General features: G+C 39.8%; 1 protein-coding gene across 9 annotated transcripts in view; it reads right to left on the bottom strand.

The window, feature by feature from the left end:
• Positions 1-26,501, bottom strand: part of LOC134542678 (TGF-beta-activated kinase 1 and MAP3K7-binding protein 2) — a 213,601-nt gene that overhangs the window by 100,156 nt on the left and 86,944 nt on the right. For all 9 annotated transcript variants that reach the window (XR_010076845.1, XR_010076844.1, XM_063387121.1 and 6 more), the window contains one exon: positions 4,527-4,702. Coding sequence is in view for 7 of the 9 variants with exons in the window: in XM_063387121.1 (XP_063243191.1) it covers positions 4,527-4,702 (176 nt within the window). In the remaining 2 variants the exon portion in view is untranslated. The remainder of the gene's footprint in view (positions 1-4,526; positions 4,703-26,501) is intronic.

Genomic DNA, 26,501 nt, shown 5'->3' with positions numbered 1-26,501 from the left:
TGGAATCCAATGTCAATATGGTGGAATCCAAGACAGAGGTTTAAAGATGACGATTGAGGTGAAAGGTCAAGGTCAAAGGATACGGTCAAAGTCAACCTAGATATTCGCCGTGACTTAAAATAAAAGATGGCGACAGTAACGATGTCATAATTCAAGATGGCCACCATGACATCATAATCCAAGATGGCGGACCCTATCCACCATCCACACTCCCGCTCCTGCCGCATGAGGAACTATTATATACTACTTGAAGCAGTTGAAACTTTGGAAGAACAAGACTGCGGAGTAAGGTTCAGGCTGGACACTGTCTTCGTAGGACCGCATGGAGCTGAGAATTAGCCAGTTCAAGCCACTAAATACGTACATGAATATGGAGATACTTGGTTTTTTAAAGCCAATTTTGAAAGTGAAGTTCATCGAATATGGTAGCCAGAGTCAAGGTCATTTAAGATGGCAACCATGATACCACCACCCAGCTCCTCACTTCGATTCCAAGGCTCAGACATAATGGTATACACTACTGATACCACAGCTTGGATTGCAATATTTATAGCATTGCATATTTCATGTAAATAACATGTGAGTTAAGTGTAATTAAAGTCTCGACTTCGCCACAAACAGGCAGCGAGGTTACCAGGTACATTTTTACGATAGCTGAGGAAAATGTAACCAACTGAAATTTTGACAAAAATTATTTTGTGGCAATGTGAAAAAATAAAAAAAAATAAAAAAAAGAGAAAACGGAATAAATATGTTTATAACATTGTGCATGTGATTGTTATAAGTAACCGAATAATATTAAAAAAATATATATACTGAACTGAATTGGCGCGGGAGAATACATAGTATGCCACTAAAAATTTTAATTTTTCATAGTGTTTAACTTTATTTAAACTTGAATTTTTTAACGAGAATTTTCATTTATGTGTATTTCACTTATACTAGTTGAAGCCTTTCGGCCTGAAAGTTTCATTCTTCACTAGTGAATTTTCTAAAGTCGTCGTTAGCTTTATTTTTCTCATTTTGTCAGTACTGGTCAGAGTTTTCCTGAGATACAGGCCCCAGCCTGACGCCACTTCCCGCCAACTCATTGCCAACGCAGTTTGTGCTTCGTGCGAACCAACATCATCCCCCCCCCCCCCCCGGCGCCCAAAAACTTTCCTGCAAGCCTGCAGCTTTCTGCCTTTTCACATAGGTTTCATTTGTGCTTTCTTTGGATATCTTTATTATCGAACCTTATCCCCCCCCCCCCTTATAAGCATATAACTTCCTCAATGAAGATGCACGCGACTTCCTGCGCCCAGTGATGTATCCGCCACGGCCTGCTCGTCAGTGTCTCGTGTTTCCCGCGGTTCACAGTCACACGTCCAGGCGTCTTCACTGATGGGCTGGCGCATTCACATCGCCGAGTGTGCGGGCTCCACACCAACATGGCGACCTTTGTTTTATTGTGCTTCATCTACATGGCTGGAGGGCATCATCCGAACCCACATGATTTCTACTTGGAATCCTCCCCTTTTTTTAAATTTAAAGTCTACCAACTTTCCCTTAACGTAAAGATTCTTTGTCGTTATGTTGTGTATCTATTTGTGAGCGACCCAACATCTCTGTGATGCGCTGGATCCAGCCACCCCCCCCCCCCCCCACCACCCGGCCGGCTAGTGGTTTCCACTGCCTTTCGGGCGGCTTCCCTCCACCCCTTCTATCCAGCCATGAATATAACTTTATCTTTAGCATAATAACTACGGGTACTGAAAGATTTTGATAGGACTTGAATAATGTTACGAAACGTAAGCAGGGTCGTGGCGCGCAGGTGCAGAGCTGGCTGGTGGCCCACCACAGCCTCTGACGTCACGTGGCAGCCGCTGACATGACATATGATACGCGCGCCTGGTGGATTACAAGGGTCGCCGCTTCCCCTCCCTCCTGCCCGCCGCTCCACGCGCGCCGCTCTGCTTCGGCGCCGTTAACATGACACCTGGCAGCTGTCGCGCGAGCTGCCGACGCCTTTCTCGATAAATCTGGCGTCGGGTCGGCGCGGGATGACGCAATTCGCCCCAGCCGTGCTCGCGACTTCTAGAAGTGGCGCCTGGGCCTATATAAGCCCAGGACGCCGGCCTCCGAGAGAGAAATGAGTTCCGGGGCGAGAGAGTCCGCGCGATAGTGTCGCGGGTGCGGCGGAGTTCCTCGGCGAGAGAGTTCAGTTCCGGGGCGATAGTTGGGTGGTGAGAGGCCGCGGGTGCGACGTGAGTCCCGAGCGAAGTTCCGAGCGAAGCGTCAAGCGGATCCTCGGCGAAGGGAAGTGCGGCGGCGACAGAGGTCCACGAGGGGTGCTGCGGCGAGAGTTGCGCCAGAGGTGCGGCCCAGCGAGGTGTGCGGTGCGTAAGAACCGAGTGACTGGGGAATAGACATTTATAAGTGTAATTGATTATTAGGCATTTTTAGAAGATTATTTGTTAGTGATTAAATATTGGCAATCAATAAAACTGTGTAGTAAAAACTTTAATTGGGCTATCCATTTACGAGCCCAGTAGTTTTCCCACGACGAATTATTTATTCATTTTAATAATTCGTAACAATATTTTTCAATCAACTATATAAAATGTAAAACGCTAATTAAATTTACATTGACACGTTAAAGACCCTTTATTATTAATTTAATAAAATCTGTATATTATATGTAGAAATTATACCTTCTTTATACACATGTCGCGAATATTCAAATTCTTTGACCAGTCAAAGAAAAGTAACTCAAACTGAATTTTATTATTTCTTAAAATCTGATAATGTAAATTAAATTTTTCTAGAAGTAGTTTTAAAATAAAATATTTTACTTTAATGTAGTATTATAAACGGCCTTTCAACCTCTGATTTTATAATTATATTGTTCATTATGTGCTACGCAGGCCTTAGGGAGAATTGGGGGGGGGGGGGGGGGGACTGTGTTTGGCGGCGCTCGACGAACCACGAGAGCACACATGCCGTCCGGGAGCAGAGACCCAGGCTGTTCCTCGTCCACACAGCTCTGGTGACGAGGTAACAACCTAGATAATTCTACTACAAGCAAAACAACACCCGTACTGCATGTTACAATGGGTCAGTATAAGTAATGAGTTACTTCCATGTACTGGTCATACACTGTGTGATGGGAGTACGGAAGGACGGGTGGATGGGAGGACGGGTAGACGGGTGGACGGGTGTACGGGAGGACGGGTGTACGGGAGGATGGGTGGATGGGAGGACGGGTAGACGGGTAGACGGGTGGACGGGTGGACGGGTGGACGGGTGGACGGGTGGACAGGAGGACAGGTGTACGGGAGGACGGGTGGATGGGAGGACAGGTGGACGGGTGGACGGGTGGACGGAAGGACGGGTGGATGGGAGGACGGGTAGACGGGTGGACGGGTAGACGGGTGGACGGGTGGACGGAAGGACGGGTGGATGGGAGGACGGGTAGACGGGTGGACGGGTGGACGGGTGGACGGGTGGACGGGTAGACGGGTGGACGGGTGGACAGGTGTACGGGAGGACGGGTGGATGGGAGGACAGGTGGACGGGTGGACGGGTGGACGGGTAGACGGAAGGACGGGTGGATGGGAGGACGGGTGGACGGGTGGACGGGTGGACGGGTGGACGGGTGGACGGGTGGACGGGTGGACATGTGGACAGGGGACGGGTGGACGGGTGGACTGGTGGACGGGAGGACGGGAGGACGGCATGATGGAAGGACGGGAGGACGGGAGGACGGGAGGACGGCAGGATGGGAGGACGGTAGGACGGGAGGACGGGAGGACGGGTGGACGGCAGGATGGGTGGACGGGTGGACGGGTGGACGGGAGGACGGCAGGATGGAAGGACGGGAGGACGGGAGGACGGCAGGACGGGAGGACGGTAGGACGGGAGGACGGGAGGACGGCAGGATGGGTGGACGGGTGTACGGGAGGACGGGTGGACGGAAGGACGGGTGGATGGGAGGACGGGTGGACGGGTGGACGGGTGGACGGGTGGACGGGTGGACGGGTAGACGGGTGGATGGGTGGACAGGAGGACAGGTGTACGGGAGGACGGGTGGATGGGAGGACAGGTGGACGGGTGGACGGAAGGACGGGTGGATGGGAGGATGGGAGGACGGGTGGACGGGTGGACGGGTGGACGGGTGGACGGGTGGACGGAAGGATGGGTGGATGGGAGGACGGGTGGACGGGTGGACGGGTGGACGGGTGGACGGGTGGACGGGTGGACGGGTGGACGGGAGGACGGGTGGACGGGTGGACGGGTGGACGGGAGGACGGCAGGATGGAAGGACGGGAGGACGGGAGGACGGGAGGACGGCAGGACGGGAGGACGGTAGGACGGGAGGACGGGAGGACGGGTGGACGGCAGGATGGGTGGACGGGTGGACGGGAGGACGGCTGGATGGAAGGACGGGAGGACGGCAGGATGGAAGGACGGGAGGACGGGAGGACGGGAGGACGGGAGGACGGGAGGACGGGAGGACGGGAGGCTGGGCGGAGGATTGTACTCACGACGGAGGTGACGACAGGCAGCGCGTGGCTGGCGCTCCTCTTCTTGAGCAGCTCGCGGTGCTGCAGGTCTCGCCTCATGCTCTGCACCTCCCGATGCATCTTCCTCAGCTTCTGCCTCTCCTTGAGCAGCTCGCGCTGCAGCCGCGACTTGCGCTGCACCTGCTGCAGCAGCAGCTCTGCAACACGCACCGGCGCGCCGTCAGCCCGGGGACCGCGTCTCGCGACTGTGCAGGGCTTCCGTACATAGGGGGAGGGGTGCCTCCCATTCCAGGTCAACATTTTATATTTACAGTAATTACAGAATAACTGGCAGACTTTTTCCAATTGTTTAACTTTCACGAAATGAAAAATACATACAGCGCATACTTTTTGCATAATTGGCTGCCAAACTTACATTTTTAATGTATTTGGGTTGTACAAATATGGAGAATTAAATTTATTGCAGAACTGAAACTTTTTTAGGTTAAACTGCAATGCAACTGGCTACTTCAAAAAATGGTTTCAATTTCTTTCAGAAAATATTAATTAATTTTACCTGGCATTTAAAAATTCTCAAATTTATTACTATTTTGACAGCCAAGAAACATGAAGTGAGTTTTTGTGATAGAAATGCAAACCATATCATGAAGTAGCCATTGACATTGCAGTTAAACTTAAAAAGTTTCAGTTCTGCAATAAATTAAATTCTCCTTATTTGTACAACCCAAAAACGTTAAAAATGTAACTTTGGCAGCTAATTATGCAAAACGTATGCGCTGTATATATTTTTCACTTTGTGACTGTTAAACAATTGAAAAAGTCTACAAGTTTAATTATCTGTAATTACTGTAAATATAAAATATTGACCTGAAATGGAAGGCACCTCCTTAAAGAGAACTGCTTGTTTGGGATATTCCCCGCTACCCATTTATTTCATGCTCCACAATGTAGGTGTGTGTGTGCGTGTCTGTGTGTGTGTGCGCGCGAACGTGAGTGAAAGTATAAAATAATTTGCTCTCAAAATGCAGTCTGTTTCCCTCGACTGGTTTAAAATAAACGTAATTATATTTAATATATCTTATGATAACATCTGAATAAGTGTGTTAACTCCGAACACTAACTTTATTTACATGCTTTTTAATTTTTTATTTTTATTTTCCTCTTGTCCAATCAGAGCTGTTCTGGTTGAATGTCTAAATCTTGACGCATCATTAGTTCTGGGTAACTATTGAATCAACTACAAGAGAATACATTCGGGCCGCACTTACTTCCCTCCTCCTAGGCATCCCACATCAAGAGGATCCTGTCCTTTCCCGCCCCCACTCCCTCCATCCCATGCACTTCCCCTTCCATCTCCACCCCACCCCATTCCCCCCCCCTTCATCCTCAGAAACTCTTTACAGATACCAACCCAACCCTACTTCCCATCCCATCGTACTTCCAGTGTTTGCTGCTAGGTGCCGCTAGTATAGCCTGTTGTTGTCGACAATACTGTGTGACACCATGACCACCATCTTTGTTTTAAAGTTAAAGCTAGCGCCATTATGGATGCGGTTTATTTATTTTTAATACCTTCCTGAAATCCTGAGTATGGTATGTTGGTTTTGAACTATGAGTGCATTCTGCGATCTTGAGATCCACAATCAAGGAGTTAAGAAGTGAACTAAATAATCACTTGTAAGATGAAAAATAAAAATAATGTATAGAACAGTAATTTATTTAAGGTTTCAAGCCCCCTAAGAAGCTATAGTGAATACTGGGGTGTTAGTCAGCTGCTATGGGGAATACCACGTTACAAATTATGGTATTCATCCTAAAATTATGCTATTCTATAGGTAACACAAAGTTTAAAAAAAAATGTTATGCCCAAGGAATTTCAAGATGTAAGTATGGTAAAAAGTGTAATATGCCATTCGTTTTCATACCTAGGTAATAGTTTAATTCTATTACGTAGGTATAGTGGAAGTGCACTCGGAATGCCCATGAGATGGAATATCACCAGTTGACGTCGCTTTGGTCATTGAAGTCTCTGCAGTTCTCAAGAATAGTCACAAAGCTAGTCAAGCAGACGATCTCGGTGACCTGAAGTCTCTGTCACATGGGTCTCACTTAATACTCATAGCAGTTGGTATAATATGCAAATTAAAACAAGCCCTTTAATTAATTGTAATATATACCTGTAGTATTGTTACAGTTTTATGTATGAATTTTAAATAATGAATATTTACCAATCATATTCGAATGTCGGATTCAACCAGCTACATTTGTAGCCAATTACTCCAACCAGATAATTTTGTAGCCATGCTACATTTTGTTAAATCCCGCAGTAGTTAGTATGTAGTAGTTGCCACTGGCCCAGGCTTCCACCGGTGGTGCCTGTGGTGCCGATCACAATCTTGGATTGCGACGGCCATTTTGGTGTCAAATTTCCTCAAAATTCCTCAAACATTACTCAAAATCCTAGAAATTTCCCTATTTCGAGGGGAAAAAATCCCCTTTTGAGGGAGAATTTCCCATTTTAATCTTCAAAAATTCCAAAGGCTTGAAAATTCCTTATAGGCAAGCCGCTCTAAGCCGTCGAGGTCATGATATTGTCAATTAGGATGATATGATCGTCATTTTTAATTATGACATAACAGATGAAATTATCGTTACGGTCGCCATCTTGAAAATCCCTAATTTTTATGCTAGAAAATCGGAAAAAACTTTAAAGTAGGTGTATTTAGTTCATCCTGGGGCAGGGGAGGAGGGAGGGGGATCCGGGGATCCGATCCAGACACCTTAAGGCTTCGCTTCATCAGCCATGTTGGATTACGTCACTTCCTTCGACCATACACACATGAAAAAGTGTCCCGTTACGTTCATCAGCCATCTACGCACGAAAAAATGTCCCGTTACGTAACGACCGAACGGAGGAGGACGGACAGACCAGCTCGCCAGGACGTCTCGCTATGAAAAGTATTAGGCGGTAATAAACAGCCAGGAGGTAACGAATATAAGCCTACTTCTACACGTGTTATGAACGCTGGATACATACGGCCAGGCAACCGTGTGTTTTGGCGCGCTCTACTCCAACGACGCGCAACGGCACCGGCAAGTTTTTATTACTACCTCTTCTCAAGTTCTGATCTCCTAATACTTCACAGCAGAGAAGCGCTGTTGGTCGGAGCCCGTAGGTACTTCCTTCGCACGCCTAACCTAACCTAACCTAACCTAAACTACCCTCACCTAACCTAATCCATATGCTAATCTATGCTAACCTAACCTAACCTAAACTAAACTAAACTAAACTAAACTAACCACACCTAACCTAATCCATATGCTAATCTATGCTAACCTAACCTAAGCTAACCTAACCCATATGCTAATCTATGCAAACCTAACCTAACCTAAACTAAACTAAACTAACCTTAACCTAATCCATATGCTAATCTATGCTAACCTTACCTAAACTAAACTAAACTAAACTAAACTAAACCAAACCAAACCAAACCTAACCTAACCTAACCTAACCTAACCTAACCTACCCTAACCTAAACTAAACTAAACTAAACTAAACTAACCTAACCTAATCCATATGCTAATCTATGCTAACCTAACCTAACCTAACCTAACCTAAACTAAACTAAACCTAACCTAACCTAACCTAACCTACCCTACCCAAACCTAACCTAACCTAACCTAATCCATATGCTAATCTATGCTAACCTAACCTAACCTAACCTAATCCATATGCTAATCTATGCTAACCTAACCTAATCCATGCCAATCTATGCTAATCCATATGCTAATCTATGCTAACCTAACCTAACCTAACCTAATCCATATGCTAATCTATGCTAACCTAACCTAATCCATGCCAATCTATGCTAATCCATGTCAATCTATGCCAATCCGTATGCCAATCTATGCTTATTCGTATACCAATCTATGCTAACCTGTATGCCAATCTATGCTAATCCGTATGCCAATCTATGCTAATCCATATGTTAATCCATGCTAATCCATTTGCCATTTTGTATTTCTAGTAATTTCCACCAACTTCGAATCGTGACGTCACCGTTGCAATTTTCGTTACGGTCGCCATCTTGAAAATCCGCAATTTTTTATGTTAGAAATTCGGGAAAATTTTTTAAAAATCATTAAAAAAATTAAATAATCGAATTAAATAAAAATCTTAAAAACCACTGTTGCAGTTATTGTTACGGTCGACATCTTGGATTATATAAATGTTGCATATTTCGTTACACCCGCCATCTTGGTTGAGTACCATATCATTCTTACACTTTTCGTTAAGACCGCCATATTGGGTCCTATTAATGTTACAATTATCGTTATGGTCGCCATCTTTAAATTTAGACGCCATCTTGAAAATCTTTATTTATTATCCGATTTTAATGAAAAAAAGTTCAAAATTCATCAAAAAATTAACTTAATAGAATTCTGTTTATATCGATTCCCGTCCTTGATTCGAAACCGGCGAGGGCAAAAAATATAAAATCAACAGATCCTTCCTCCACAGAAGCCACCTTCAGACTGACCTACCTCCACCAATAACAAGGTATTTACCATCAGCTGGTATGACGTCACCACACCTTTGACCTTGACCTTGACCTTTGACCTTAACCTTGAAATTTGACCTTGACCTTGAAATTTGACATTGACCTTGAAATTTAACCTTAACCTTGAAATTTGACCTCGACATTGATCTTTGACTTTGACCTTGATGTCCATCACGGATCCGTCATTTTATGTTCAGTACATGCTAGTGGTCATTGCCACCATCATGTTTTCGTCTGCTGGAGGTCACCATATTGTGTGTACTTGTCTTACCATCATGCAAATTCTATTCTAACATGCTACAGTGCAGTAATAATTTATTATTGCTGAGGTGCCCACCATCTTGAAATTTGACCGCCATGTTGAAATCATGTAATTATTTAGTTAGAAATGCGGGAAAAATTCCAATAGTCTCCGAAAAATCAATTATTAATTTACAAATTGAATCGATGGATCCATGTCCACGGTTCGATTCTTGACCAGTGACAGTTGTAACTAATTATTAAATAAATTTTAAATTCTTTTTTCCGTTACCTTTCGCGGAGTTTATTAATCATAAGTCAATATACCTAACCAAAGAATTAATACAGTGACGATAAGCCTATCATGAAAGTCTAATTTTTGAATAATCTGAATAACCTATAAGCCGTTCATGTACAAAACCGCACATAAAGAACAATTGTCTTCAGTCCATGAGACCGAGTCATGTCATTATCAGACGTATAGGCTAGTCATTTCAGGACCACATGACCTTCGTCGTTAGCTAATTATATTCAATTAATCCATCGTGACATTTTTATACATTCTAAAGGAGCAAGTAACCTTGAAAAATATTTTAGTAACACCAAGAGGTGATAAACTAGTAAATATTCAATCACTACATTTTGTACTACGCGCAATCAACAAAAAGGAAGCACCATCAACGAAAAGACAGCACCACCAACGAAAAGGCAGCTCCGCCAACGAAAAGGCAGCACATTTGGAAGCAACGACAACGAAAAGGCAGCACAGCCAACGAAAATACAGCACATTTGGAAGCACCGACAACGAAAAGACAGCAGCGACAACGAAAAGACAGAACATTTGGAAGCACCGACAACGAAAAGGCACCACATTTTGGAAGCACCGACCACGAAAAGTCAGCACCGCCAACGAAAAGGCAGCTCATTTGGAAGCACCGCTTTCGAAAAGACAGCACATTTGGAAGCACCGTCAACGAAAAGGCACGGACCGCAAGACCGGGCCATGAACAATGTCAGTCATATAGTCCATGAACACAGTACACACAGAAAAACGAAATGTACACCCAGTACACACAGGAAAACGTAATTTACACACAGGAAAACGGAATATACACACAGTACACACAGGAAAACGGAATGAACACACAGTACACACAGGAAAACGGAATGTACACACAGTAAACACAAGAAAACGGAATGTACACACAGTAAACACAAGAAAACGGAATGTACACACAGTACACACAGAAAACGGAACGTACACACAGTACACACAGGAAACGGTACGTACACACAGTACACACAAGAAACGGAACGTACACACAGTACACACAGGAAACGGAACGTATACACACAGTACACACAGGAAACGGAACGTACACACAGTACACACAGGAAACGGAACGTACACACAGTACACACAGGAAACGGAACGTATACACACAGTACACAAAGGAAACGGAACGTACACACAGTACACACAGGAAACTAAACGTACACACAGTACACACAGGAAACGGAACGTATACACACAGTACACACAGAAAACGGAACGTACACACAGTACACACAGGAAACGGAACGTACACACAGTACACACAGGAAACTAAACGTACACACAGTACACACAGGAAACGAAACGTATACACAGTACACACAGGAAACGGAACGTACACACAGTACACACAGGAAACGAAACGTATACACAGTACACACAGGAAAAGGAACGTACACACAGTACACACAGGAAACAGAACGTACACACAGTACACACAGGAAACGAAACGTACACACAGTACACACTGGAAACGTATACACACAGTACACACAGGAAACGGAATGATCACACATACAGTAGCGGAAACACACAGGCTTAGTTGGAAATCAGAATACAAGAAATAAAAACATTAAATTTTTACTTTCAATATTTAATTACTTCTCAACATTACACAAATACAAGTAAAAGAAGCCATTATTGTATGTAGCCTGCTTTCCTCAGTTCTTTGAGTATGAAGGATATTTCTTTGATGCACGAATAGTTTCCTTCACAAAGCGAGCCATGTAGAAGTCTTAGCCGGTCAACCATTATGTTTGGATCTTTCCATGATGTGTAATCAATCTCTTCTACCACCATCTTACTTGCTTGTTTATTATAAATACTGTCAATATCACAATCATCCCAGTGATCATAATAAGCATTATCAGATTTATTTATTATAACACGACGTTTCCAACGTTTCGGTCTCAGGACATCGCCACATTCTTCGATCTTGTCAGCTCTAGGTGCTTCATCACAGTCTATACCTTTGTCAACAGCCTCAGAGTCACTGTAACAATCACTGTAGAAGACATCCTCTTCACCCAGATTACCGTATGAATTCGCTATCGATGATGTCGAAGTGTCTTAATCGTCTTCATGCTTCCTTTTTAGGAGTCCATCATTTTTACAAAGAATGGAGGATCTACTGAATATAGGCTTGAATGTATTCTCACTTTTCACGGTGTTGATACTGCCATTAGTTTCAGTCTTCCCGAAGCCATTAGCATCCTTCAATTTATGTTCTTTCTCACGATCGGGTGAGCTAATACCATCACGCTCAGGACAAGGAAAATTATTGTCGTAATGCAGATCACTCTTCTTTAGTCTAGTGGATCCATCAGTGTCCTCTATGCCGTAAGTAGTCTTGACTTTACATGTTCTACCATGTCTTTTTAAGCTGTCAATTCGTGTTAACAACCTGCTACAACGATTACAGCTTAACATGTTGCGTAGTGGGTTTCTAGCACAATCATTCTTCCCATGACGTCTAGCATTCCTTCTCATGGCAAAATCCTTGCCACAGTAACTACAGCGGCTTCCTTCCGATTCAGCTGCAGATAACAAACCACGATCCATGGTAGCTTCTGTGACTAATGACAGATGCAAACTAAGAGTTTTAAATTAGATCCAATACTTAAATAGAAATTTTTTCATATTTCATCAGCGAGAGTTAATTTATCTCATACAAAAGTACTTGCTGCAACTAGTTCTGCTTTTCAACAACTGATGACGTCACGTATTGCTTGCAGGTAAATAATATTTAGTTCTTTAATGCAGGATGCGGGATGCTCACTAACGATCGCAAAAGAAAGATGGCTTCGCTAGACTCCAAGGAAAAGGAAGTTCGTCTTGCATGTTGGTGCTCCACAGATGTCTCATGGAGTAATATTAATTTGACTGAGTAATGATATTTTTTAATTCCACCTGATAAAAATATTGCAAGTTTTGATTTAGTAGCAGAAATTATCGAATTAAATGTAACTCCAAATAAAATGACATGTCTCATTAAGAGTAAAACTCCTTCATGGAGAGATCGGTTTCTCAGAATAGTCAGATACACTTGAAGAAACCACAGGAATGATTGCAAGAACACGGGAAAAACCATCAAAATATTGATAAGAATAATCAGGAGCACACGGAGAAAAACCATCATAATATTGACAAGAATTATCGGGAGCACACGGAGAAAAACCATCATAATATTGACAAGAATTATCGGGAGCACACGGAGAAAACCGACATAATATTGACAAAAATTATCGGGAGCACACGGAGAAAACCACCACACATTTTCTTGGATATCATTAAATTTAAAAAAAAAATTAAAAATAAAAATAAATTAATAAAAAATTTAAAACAAAAAAAATCTACAAAAAAAAATACACAAAATTCTGGCTTGTACTAAAACTCTATCTTTGCTCATCAATGATAGAGTTTTAGTACAAGCCAGAATTTTGTGTATTTTTTTTGTAGATTTTTTTTGTTTTAAATTTTTTATTAATTTATTTTTATTTTTAATTTTTTTTTTAAATTTAATGATATCCAAGAAAATGTGTGGTGGTTTTCTCCGTGTGCTCCCGATAATTTTTGTCAATATTATGTCGGTTTTCTCCGTGTGCTCCCGATAATTCTTGTCAATATTATGATGGTTTTTCTCCGTGTGCTCCCGATAATTCTTGTCAATATTATGATGGTTTTTCTCCGTGTGCTCCTGATTATTCTTATCAATATTTTGATGGTTTTTCCCGTGTTCTTGCAATCATTCCTGTGGTTTCTTCAAGTGTATCTGACTATTCTGAGAAACCGATCTCTCCATGAAGGAGTTTTACTCTTAATGAGACATGTCATTTTATTTGGAGTTACATTTAATTCGATAATTTCTGCTACTAAATCAAAACTTGCAATATTTTTATCAGGTGGAATTAAAAAATATCATTACTCAGTCAAATTAATATTACTCCATGAGACATCTGTGGAGCACCAACATGCAAGACGAACTTCCTTTTCCTTGGAGTCTAGCGAAGCCATCTTTCTTTTGCGATCGTTAGTGAGCATCCCGCATCCTGCATTAAAGAACTAAATATTATTTACCTGCAAGCAATACGTGACGTCATCAGTTGTTGAAAAGCAGAACTAGTTGCAGCAAGTACTTTTGTATGAGATAAATTAACTCTCGCTGATGAAATATGAAAAAATTTCTATTTAAGTATTGGATCTAATTTAAAACTCTTAGTTTGCATCTGTCATTAGTCACAGAAGCTACCATGGATCGTGGTTTGTTATCTGCAGCTGAATCGGAAGGAAGCCGCTGTAGTTACTGTGGCAAGGATTTTGCCATGAGAAGGAATGCTAGACGTCATGGGAAGAATGATTGTGCTAGAAACCCACTACGCAACATGTTAAGCTGTAATCGTTGTAGCAGGTTGTTAACACGAATTGACAGCTTAAAAAGACATGGTAGAACATGTAAAGTCAAGACTACTTACGGCATAGAGGACACTGATGGATCCACTAGACTAAAGAAGAGTGATCTGCATTACGACAATAATTTTCCTTGTCCTGAGCGTGATGGTATTAGCTCACCCGATCGTGAGAAAGAACATAAATTGAAGGATGCTAATGGCTTCGGGAAGACTGAAACTAATGGCAGTATCAACACCGTGAAAAGTGAGAATACATTCAAGCCTATATTCAGTAGATCCTCCATTCTTTGTAAAAATGATGGACTCCTAAAAAGGAAGCATGAAGACGATGAAGACACTTCGACATCATCGATAGCGAATTCATACGGTAATCTGGGTGAAGAGGATGTCTTCTACAGTGATTGTTACAGTGACTCTGAGGCTGTTGACAAAGGTATAGACTGTGATGAAGCACCTAGAGCTGACAAGATCGAAGAATGTGGCGATGTCCTGAGACCGAAACGTTGGAAACGTCGTGTTATAATAAATAAATCTGATAATGCTTATTATGATCACTGGGATGATTGTGATATTGACAGTATTTATAATAAACAAGCAAGTAAGATGGTGGTAGAAGAGATTGATTACACATCATGGAAAGATCCAAACATAATGGTTGACCGGCTAAGACTTCTACATGGCTCGCTTTGTGAAGGAAACTATTCGTGCATCAAAGAAATATCCTTCATACTCAAAGAACTGAGGAAAGCAGGCTACATACAATAATGGCTTCTTTTACTTGTATTTGTGTAATGTTGAGAAGTAATTAAATATTGAAAGTAAAAATTTAATGTTTTTATTTCTTGTATTCTGATTTCCAACTAAGCCTGTGTGTTTCCGCTACTGTATGTGTGATCATTCCGTTTCCTGTGTGTACTGTGTGTATACGTTTCCAGTGTGTACTGTGTGTACGTTTCGTTTCCTGTGTGTACTGTGTGTACGTTCTGTTTCCTGTGTGTACTGTGTGTACGTTCCTTTTCCTGTGTGTACTGTGTATACGTTTCGTTTCCTGTGTGTACTGTGTGTACGTTCCGTTTCCTGTGTGTACTGTGTATACGTTTCGTTTCCTGTGTGTACTGTGTGTACGTTTAGTTTCCTGTGTGTACTGTGTGTACGTTCCGTTTCCTGTGTGTACTGTGTGTATGTTCCGTTTTCTGTGTGTACTGTGTGTATACGTTCCGTTTCCTGTGTGTACTGTGTGTACGTTTAGTTTCCTGTGTGTACTGTGTGTACGTTCCGTTTCCTTTGTGTACTGTGTGTATACGTTCCGTTTCCTGTGTGTACTGTGTGTACGTTCCGTTTCCTGTGTGTACTGTGTGTACGTTCCGTTTCCTGTGTGTACTGTGTGTATACGTTCCGTTTCCTGTGTGTACTGTGTGTACGTTCCGTTTCTTGTGTGTACTGTGTGTACGTACCGTTTCCTGTGTGTACTGTGTGTACGTTCCGTTTTCTGTGTGTACTGTGTGTACATTCCGTTTTCTTGTGTTTACTGTGTGTACATTCCGTTTTCTTGTGTTTAATGTGTGTACATTCCGTTTTCCTGTGTGTACTGTGTGTTCATTCCGTTTTCCTGTGTGTACTGTGTGTATATTCCGTTTTCCTGTGTGTAAATTACGTTTTCCTGTGTGTACTGGGTGTACATTTCGTTTTTCTGTGTGTACTGTGTTCATGGACTATATGACTGACATTGTTCATGGCCCGGTCTTGCGGTCCGTGCCTTTTCGTTGACGGTGCTTCCAAATGTGCTGTCTTTTCGAAAGCGGTGCTTCCAAATGAGCTGCCTTTTCGTTGGCGGTGCTGACTTTTCATGGTCGGTGCTTCCAAAATGTGGTGCCTTTTCGTTGTCGGTGCTTCCAAATGTTCTGTCTTTTCGTTGTCGCTGCTGTCTTTTCGTTGTCGGTGCTTCCAAATGTGCTGTATTTTCGTTGGCTGTGCTGCCTTTTCGTTGTCGTTGCTTCCAAATGTGCTGCCTTTTCGTTGGCGGAGCTGCCTTTTCGTTGGTGGTGCTGTCTTTTCGTTGATGGTGCTTCCTTTTTGTTGATTGCGCGTAGTACAAAATGTAGTGATTGAATATTTACTAGTTTATCACCTCTTGGTGTTACTAAAATATTTTTCAAGGTTACTTGCTCCTTTAGAATGTATAAAAATGTCACGATGGATTAATTGAATATAATTAGCTAACGACGAAGGTCATGTGGTCCTGAAATGACTAGCCTATACGTCTGATAATGACATGACTCGGTCTCATGGACTGAAGACAATTGTTCTTTATGTGCGCTTTTGTACATGAACGGCTTATAGGTTATTCAGATTATTCAAAAATTAGACTTTCATGATAGGCTTATCGTCACTGTATTAATTCTTTGGTTAGGTATATTGACTTATGATTAATAAACTCCGCGAAAGGTAACGGAAAAAAGAATTTAAAATTTATTTAATAATTAGTTACAACTGTCACTGGTCAAGAATCGAACCGTGGACATGGATCCATCGATTCAATTTGTAAATTAATAATTGATTTTTCGGAGACTATTGGAATTTTTCCCGCATTTCTAACTAAATAATTACATGATTTCAACATGGCGGTCAAATTTCAAGATGGTGGGCACCTCAGCAATAATAAATTATTACTGCACTGTAGCATGTTAGAATAGAATTTGCATGATGGTAAGACAAGTACACACAATATGGTGACCTCCAGCAGACGAAAACATGATGGTGGCAATGACCACTAGCATGTACTGAACATAAAATGACGGATCCGTGATGGACATCAAGGTCAAAGTCAAAGATCAATGTCGAGGTCAAATTTCAAGGTTAAGGTTAAATTTCAAGGTCAATGTCAAATTTCAAGGTCAAGGTCAAATTTCAAGGTTAAGGTCAAAGGTCAAGGTCAAGGTCAAAGGTGTGGTGACGTCATACCAGCTGATGGTAAATACCTTGTTATTGGTGGAGGTAGGTCAGTCTGAAGGTGGCTTCTGTGGAGGAAGGATCTGTTGATTTTATATTTTTTGCCCTCGCCGGTTTCGAATCAAGGACGGGAATCGATATAAACAGAATTCTATTAAGTTAATTTTTTGATGAATTTTGAACTTTTTTTCATTAAAATCGGATAATAAATAAAGATTTTCAAGATGGCGTCTAAATTTAAAGATGGCGACCATAACGATAATTGTAACATTAATAGGACCCAATATGGCGGTCTTAACGAAAAGTGTAAGAATGATATGGTACTCAACCAAGATGGCGGGTGTAACGAAATATGCAACATTTATATAATCCAAGATGTCGACCGTAACAATAACTGCAACAGTGGTTTTTAAGATTTTTATTTAATTCGATTATTTAATTTTTTTAATGATTTTTAAAAATTTTCCCGAATTTCTAACATAAAAAATTGCGGATTTTCAAGATGGCGACCGTAACGAAAATTGCAACGGTGACGTCACGATTCGAAGTTGGTGGAAATTACTAGAAATACAAAATGGCAAATGGATTAGCATGGATTAACATATGGATTAGCATAGATTGGCATACGGATTAGCATAGATTGGCATACAGGTTAGCATAGATTGGTATACGAATAAGCATAGATTGGCATACGGATTGGCATAGATTGACATGGATTAGCATAGATTGGCATTGATTAGGTTAGGTTAGCATAGATTAGCATATGGATTAGGTTAGGTTAGGTTAGCATAGATTAGCATATGGATTAGCATAGATTGGCATGGATTAGGTTAGGTTAGCATAGATTAGCATATGGATTAGGTTAGGTTAGGTTAGGTTAGCATAGATTAGCATATGGATTAGGTTAGGTTAGGTTAGGTTAGGTTTGGGTAGGGTAGGGTAGGTTAGGTTAGGTTAGGTTAGGTTTAGTTTAATTTAGTTTAGGTTAGGTTAGGTTAGGTTAGGTTAGCATAGATTAGCATATGGATTAGGTTAGGTTAGTTTAGTTTAGTTTAGTTTAGTTTAGGGTAGGTTAGGTTAGGTTAGGTTAGGTTAGGTTAGGTTAGGTTAGGTTAGGTTAGGTTAGGTTAGGTTAGGTTAGGTTAGGTTAGGTTAGGTTAGGTTAGGTTAGGTTAGGTTAGGTTAGGTTAGGTTAGGTTAGGTTAGGTTAGGTTAGGTTAGGTTAGGTTAGGTTAGGTTAGGTTAGGTTAGGTTAGGTTAGGTTAGGTTAGGTTAGGTTAGGTTAGGTTAGGTTAGGTTAGGTTAGGTTAGGTTAGGTTAGGTTAGGTTAGGTTAGGTTAGGTTAGGTTTGGTTTGGTTTGGTTTGGTTTGGTTTGGTTTGGTTTGGTTTAGTTTAGTTTAGGTAAGGTTAGCATAGATTAGCATATGGATTAGGTTAAGGTTAGTTTAGTTTAGTTTAGGTTAGGTTAGGTTTGCATAGATTAGCATATGGATTAGGTTAGGTTAGCTTAGGTTAGGTTAGCATAGATTAGCATATGGATTAGGTTAGGTGTGGTTAGTTTAGTTTAGTTTAGGTTAGGTTAGGTTAGGTTAGCATAGATTAGCATATGGATTAGGTTAGGTGAGGGTAGGTTAGGTTAGGTTAGGTTAGGCGTGCGAAGGAAGTACCTACGGGCTCCGACCAACAGCGCTTCTCTGCTGTGAAGTATTAGGAGATCAGAACTTGAGAAGAGGTAGTAATAAAAACTTGCCGGTGCCGTTGCGCGTCGTGGGAGTAGAGCGCGTCAAAACACACGGTTGCCTGGCCGTATGTATCCGGCGTTCATAACACGTGTAGAAGTAGGCTTATATTCGTTACCTCCTGGCTGTTTATTACCGCCTAATACTTTTCATAGCGAGACGTCCTGGCGAGCTGGTCTGTCCGTCCTCCTCCGTTCGGTCGTTACGTAACGGGACATTTTTTCGTGCGTAGATGGCTGATGAACGTAACGGGACACTTTTTCATGTGTGTATGGTCGAAGGAAGTGACGTAATCCAACATGGCTGATGAAGCGAAGCCTTAAGGTGTCTGGATCGGATCCCCGGATCCCCCTCCCTCCTCCCCTGCCCCAGGATGAACCAAATACACCTACTCTTTAAAATTCATATAATAATTTAATTAATAAAATATTATTTTAAAAAAACACCACTGCACATACTGTTTTGATTGTTATCTTGTATTTTATAAATGTTGCACATTTCGTTACGCCCGCGATCTTGGCTGTGTATGTCATCGTTGCGCGTTTCGTTACGGCCATCATCTTGGATTATAGATCGTTGCGGACATGATGCCATATTAGCTGTGGATATATAGCTTGGTATTAGTGGTGGGAGGTCAGTCTGCCGGCGGCTTCCGGGGAGGAAGGATCTGTAGTCATTTTTATTTTGCCCTAACCAGGTTTGAACTGAGGACTCCGTGGCGTATGTGCGTTTTTTAAACAATAATTTATTAAATTTTGATTAAGTATTTTTTTTTAAATTTTAAAACTTTTCCCATTACATTTGATATTATGTATTTACAATATGGCGGTCGTGACGTCATAATCAAAGATGGCAGAGTATTTATAATTAAAATTTTATTATTTTTTTATAAATTTTAAAAATTTTCCCGTTTTATAGCATACGAATTGTGGTTTTTCAAGATGGCGGCCGTAACGAAAATTGCAACATTCTAAAATCCAATATGGTGACCGTAACAAAACGCGCAACGATGACATACACATGCAAGATGGCGGGCGTAACGAAATGTGCAACATTTCTAGAGTCCAAGATGATGACAGTAATTAAATGTGTAACTGTTTTTTTTTAAATAATTTTTTTTATATAATTTTATTAATTAGTTTTTATAAATTTAACATTCGTCCCAAATTTTTTTAAGAGAAATTTTCAAGATGTCGTTCGTAACAAAAATTTAAAAAAAAAATTTAAAAAATTTTTATTAATTAACTTTTTATAAGTATTAGAATTTTTTCCAAAATATTCTTATAAAAACTACGGATTTGCAAGATGGCGGGCATCACGATAATTGCAACATTACATCACAATTCAATATGGAGGATGTGGAATCCAAATTGTCAAGGTCATGACCTCAAAGTCTTAGGGAGGCTTGAAAATATGTATTTTTACACTTCATTATGGACTTTTCAAGCCGTTGGCATTTTTGAGGACTAAAACAGAAAATTTTCCCCCAAAACGGGAATTTTTCCCTCGTAGTAAAAAATTCTTTATTTTTCAAATTTTTTAATTTTTTGGTGTAATGTTTTTTTTCTAACAACTGGATATTTTGGCGGATTTTGATGAACATTTGGCAAATTTGGTTAAATTTTGGGTGGTTTGCAAACTTGGTCAAATTTTGAAAGTCAAGAATAAAGGTCAAGGTCATTCGAGATGGCCTGCTAGACGTCACAGTCCAAGATGGCGGTCAGCCCCACAGGCACCATTTGCCGAAGCCTGGGCTAGAAGGAACTATTATATAATACTACTTTACTTTTTTTATACTACATTATTCAATTATTTAAGCAGTACCTTTGTTTCTCTCATTACTGTAAAAAATATTTTCATACATATTTCTGCCATTGTGTTCTGTGATTTTATTCTAGGCAGGCTTATAAAAAGGTTTTAATACATGAATTAAAATAAACAATAAACAATAAAATCCCAAGCATTTTTATGTATTTATAATATATAAATATGTATATTAAAATGTAACAAACATATTTACAAGGAAGTGAATGTATATTACTGATTTGCAACCCGCTTTTGCTTTCCATGGAGACAATCTAATAATGTGCGTCATTTAGATTTGAAAAGTAAGAACTTATAAGTATCTAGTTCTCGCAAGAGTCTGGTGTTTTCAAAAATTACATATCTACTAACACGTTCTGCCCATAACTAAAGAAATTTATTTTTAAAAAAATTGTTACTATGAATCATTAGAAGATAGATTATGCTATCACGGGCTTTTCTGTGAGCATTTTTAAGACCTAAAATTCTGTAGTACAATTATTTGGTGTATAAGTTAGCGTAAGCCATGTAAATGGCCTAAAGCCTCTTTTTACGACTCGATTACAAAAAAAATCGCGTTTTCTCTATATTTAAAATTAATTGAATTAATTTTACCAATAAATCTTATACGGGAGAAATTCTCTAAATGATAATAAAAACCACATAAAAATCCAATGTGCAGTTTAGAAGTAAGCGAACAAAACCCCGCGGATAATGGCTTTGTTTTTAATATTTAAAAATAAAGATGTATAAACGGACAACTGAAAGAAACATCAAAACTGTTTATGAAGACACGAGATTTACCTTCACTTGAGATTTTATTTTATGATATGCACTTCACTTACTTAAAACTCTACTCGTTTCTTTGTAATGACAAAAAATAAAAAGTAATGGTTTATTACAATCTCTCAAAAAGCTAAATAGTTTATACAACTCAGTAGTAGTATAGTAAATTATTTTCTGGCACAGGAGTTGTCAATGACCAACCGACCTCTGACGACACGGCGACCATCTTGGATAACCTTAAACTTCAAAAAACCTCAAAAATGATTCAAATGTTTAAAATTCATAGTAAATACCCGGTGTAGAAAGGGGGGGGGAAAAATTTCCTATTTTTCCCTGAAAAATTCAAAAATTAAAATTTCGGGATTTGTCTTTGAAAGAACACAAATTCTTAAACTCCGCATCGACAGCCTCCGTAAGCCGCGAGAGCACGACCTTGCCTTGGTCGTAAACACGAAATATTTCATTTTTAACCAAACAATTTCGAAAAAATTCACAAGAAATAAAATTCCCCATAGAGGCTTAAATTTCCCGTCGTCTAGTCGCTTAAGCCACCAAGGTCATGACCTTAAACATGACCATAAACTATGCATTCTTTCATTTAAAAAAATTACGAAAAAAATCCAACAATATATATAAAATATTTACATAAAATGTTGCATTTTTCGTTTTGCCTTCCATTTGTTAATCGAATGTTCCACTCCCCGAACGTATCACTTTTCGTTACTCCCGCCATCTTGCACATGTATGATGTCATTGTTGCACTTAATGTTACGGCCGTCATCTTGGATTCTATAACCTCGCAATTTTCATTACAGATGCCATCTTGTTGTCTGCTGGTGGCCGCCATATTGAATCATTGGTTTTTCTGTTTGGCTGGAGGTAGTCATTTTTGATTCTATTGAAAATCCTTAATTATCAGATTATAATTGGACAAATTTTTAAATTAATGAAAAAATCAATTGAATTAAATTTTAATACATAATTATTTTCATCATGGAGTCCTCGGTTCGAACCCGGGAAAGGCGATCAATTAAAAATGACGACGTATACTTCCTCCACACAATCCACCAGCATACTGACCTCCAACCACCAATGCCAAGGCAGATATTATGTTAGTCAGTATGAAGTCATGCCAGCTATCTTATTTTCGCGTGATGGAAGCCGCCATCTTGGATCCAACATATTATTTTCGTCTGCTAGAGTGCGCTACCAACATATTAGTTTAAATTTTGACCACTAGAATGACCAGGAATTATTTATTACTGTGACATCCGCCATCTTGTCATTCAGGCACCATCTAGAAATTCTCTAATTATAAACCTATAAATATGGGAAGAAATTCAAAACAATCAAAAAAACCTCTTGTTAAAAATTATTGATTCGATTGATTTCTGCCTGGATTGATGCAATAAAAGAAAATTTAATTAAAATTACCAGAAGAAAAATTCCAATAGAAAAATTTATTACATAAATTCTAAAAGTACAAAAAACAAAGTATGAACGTTTATCGATTTCTACAGTCTTCTTAGAAGGCGAAGCGAGTCCTATGCAAACCATAATGTGTTTTTAGCGCATCCCAAAAAAGTAAGTCGATACACCAGGTACGTCCAGTTGGGTAACATGCACATCAGTCGGTTGGCCAGACACGCAAGGCCAGTCGGTTGGAAAGGCTATAACATCCAGTTGTTGGCAAGGAATGCCAAGTCGACGGCCCGACATGTCCAATCAGTTACCAGAAACATCCACGTCCAGTTGGTTGTCTAGGAACGTCTGATACGTTAGTCAGGAACGCACGTCCAGATGGTTGGTTAGGCTCACGCCTCAAGACAGTGGCCAGGCACGTATGTCCAGTCGGTTGGTCCGGCTAACACGTCGAGTTGATGGCAAGGTACGCTCGGTCGGCAGTAGGAGGCCAGTCACATCCAATTGGTAGCCAGATGAAACCAGTAGGTGGTCAAACACATTCAGTAGCCGAGAGTTATTTTTAGCCGATACTCAACGAACACTTCAAAAGGTTCGTTTACATAAGACAAACCCCGAATTTTTAATATTTTAATTATTTTTTTTAGGGAAAAATGTGAACATTTCCTTTAAAATGGGATTTCCCCCCCCCCCCATTTATAGGGTAATTACTAAGAATTTTGATATTTTGAGTCATTTTTCAGATTTTTTGAAGTTTAAGGTTATCTAAGGTGTGACATCAGAGGTCGATTAGTCATTGACCCTATCCCCACTCCTATTCCTGTCAGAAAATACTTTACTATACTGCTCACTGTTATAAAACAATATTAAATTAGTTTACTAAAAGAATTACTGATGACTCTTTTGAAATTTTTACCATTTAGATGGGCACATTTATTACTGTGGACTATCTGAATGAACGAAGTGCCGACATTTTACCATTAGGTATATTGCAAATATCCTAAGTCAAATAAAGTGCAAATTATTTTTAATGCTTACTAAAATTTTATTATACAGCCCATCAAGGAAAACTCAATCTCATTTAGTCGGGAACTGGAAATAATATTTTCAATCCAAAACACCAAATGCCGAATACAGAGAGCCAAAAAATTCTGGCTTGCACTAAATCTCTATTCTTGCTGGAAAAAAAGGATAAGTTCACAAGCTAACAGAAACTCTTTGTGATTTTTTTTTTTTTTTTTTTTTTTTGTGATTTACAGAACTTGATTTAGCAAAACTTGCGGTGGTTTTCTCTGTGTGCTCCTGATTTTATTCCTGCCAATATTTTGTTGGTTTTCTCTGTGTACTTCTAATTACCTATTCCTGTCATTATTTTGACGATTTTTACTCCTGTAAATATTTTGTTGGTTTCTCCAAGCGCTTCTGGTAATTCCTAGCGAGACTGGCGTTGGTTTTCTCCATGTGCTCCTGGTTATTTCTGGCGATAATTCTGCTGATATTCTCATTGATGCCTTGGAGCAATTGGATCTTTGGAGCGCTTGGTGCATTGGTGAATTGGTGCAATTGAAGCTTGGAGCATTTGAGCACTTGATGCATTGGCGCATTGAAGCTTTGGAGCATTAGAGAAATTGAAGAATTGGATCACTTGGAGCATTGGAGCATTGCAGCAGTTGGAGCATTGGAGCCTTAGAACAATTGGAGATTAGAAGCCAAAGACTGTCGGAGCAAAAGATTGTTGGAGTCAAAAACAGTTGAGGAATCGTATCCTACTGATAATATCGTATCCCTCTGATGATTTTGTATCCCTATGAAGATAATTTATTCCTGTGAAGAGATCTTATCTCTGTGAAGAGATCTTATCTCTGTGAAGAGATCTTATCTCTGTGAAGAGATCTTATCTCTGTGAAGAGATCTTATCTCTGTGCAGAGATCTTATCTCTGTGAAGAGATCTTATCTCTATGAAGAGATCGTATCCCTGTAAAGAGGTCGTATCCCTCTGAAGAGATCGTAGTCCTGTGAAGAGATAGTATCCGTGTGAAGAGATCGCATTCCATGTGACGAAATCGTATTCGAGTGATGAGATCGTATTCCTGTGATGAGATCGTATTTATGTGATGAGATATTATCCCTGTGATGTGATCGTATCCCTGTGATTAGTTCGTATACCTGTGAAGGGAACGTATCCATGTGATGTGATGGTATTCCTGTGGCGAGAACATATCCATGTGATGAGATCTTATCCCTCTGATGAAATTGTAGATCATTTTGAGTGTTCGTATGAATGTAAATTCTCTTCGTTAAATGAGCTTTATTTTTTCATGTGCTTTCTTTTTAATGTGCTTTATTTTTTTGTTTGTTTTCTTTTATTAATGTGATTTATTTTTTTAATGTGCTTTTTTTATTTTGTGCTTTCTTTTTATAACATGCTTTCTTTTTGTAATGTGCTTTCTTTTTATAATGTGCTTTCTTTTTGTAATGTGCTTTCTTTTTAATGAGCTTTAATTATCTAATGAGCTTTAATTATTTAATGAGCTTTTATTATTTAATGAGCTTTTATTATTTAATGAGTTTTATTTTTAATGAGCTTTATTTTTAATGAGCTTTACTTTTAATGGGTTTTATTTTTTAATGAGCTTTATTTTTTAATGTCCGTCCAAATGTGCATCCTTTTTGTCGAATGTGCTTTCTTTTTTTCAATGTGCTTCCATTTTGACGAATTTTCTTTCGTTTTAGAATTTGCTTTCTTTTTTGACGAAGAATGGCCATCGATAAGTCTGAGCTCAGGATATGATTGGCCTCGTGGTTCGGAGAAGATTTGTCTATATGCCTGACATTTCACATGACTTGTTTGAAATGTTGGTCATGTATCGACGAGTAATATCTCTTTGTTCGGAGACACTAACTATGCGCATGATTTTGTTCATAAACTAAAATATTCGCCGAGTATTGACGAAAAACACCTCTTAACTACTGACTGGATGTGTCTGGTCGTTGACTTGCAAACCTGGCCAACCGACTGATGTGCATGGCCACAAACTGGAGGTGTCCAGCCGACATCTGGATGTGCTGGTTAATAGACTGCCATGTATAATAGTGCTGAAAACACATATCAAGGCATGTAAAGGTCTAGCTTCGTCTTCTAATAAGACTGTAGAAAAGAGAAATGCTTGTAATTTTCTTGTTTTTTGTACATGTAGAAATTACATAAAATATTTTTATTTGTAATGTGTGCCGTTGCACTTTGTGGTGTGGCATGTACTCAAAGTGTTTTTCCTTTTTTTGTTGGCAAACTGGACATCATGTATGCTCAATTTTGTGAAAATAATTTCTTTATGTTCTGGTTAAACAACCATATTGTTAGTAAGTTTGTCTAAATATATATCTAATTATATCTCAAGGTAAATTTGTGAAGATTTTTATTAACCTAAAGTGAAGTGCCTCAAGATATACACAAAAAATATAAATATATATATGGACGATAAACATTTTGAAACTGATATTGAAATAACTTAAAATTTTAAAATTATTTTACCTGTATTATTTATCATTTTGGAACTGAACCTATCTTTGTATAATTCTGCCTACCGAGTTTGACATCTTGTGTCAATAGCTATGACCTATGTCAGGAAGGTAACCATCGTCTCGCCCTTCTTCTTTTGTGGTCAGCCATCATGTGAACTTTGCAGTTGTAATTGTGTTTTTTAAATCCACTTGATTATGTGGTAAATTCGTAACTTCATCCGCCATTTG

This window comes from Bacillus rossius, assembly GCF_032445375.1.
Source record: "Bacillus rossius redtenbacheri isolate Brsri chromosome 9 unlocalized genomic scaffold, Brsri_v3 Brsri_v3_scf9_1, whole genome shotgun sequence".
NCBI classification, from domain to species: Eukaryota; Metazoa; Arthropoda; class Insecta; order Phasmatodea; family Bacillidae; genus Bacillus; species Bacillus rossius.
Note: the sequence above shows the minus strand (reverse complement) of the source record. Positions and strands in the feature narration are given on the sequence as shown.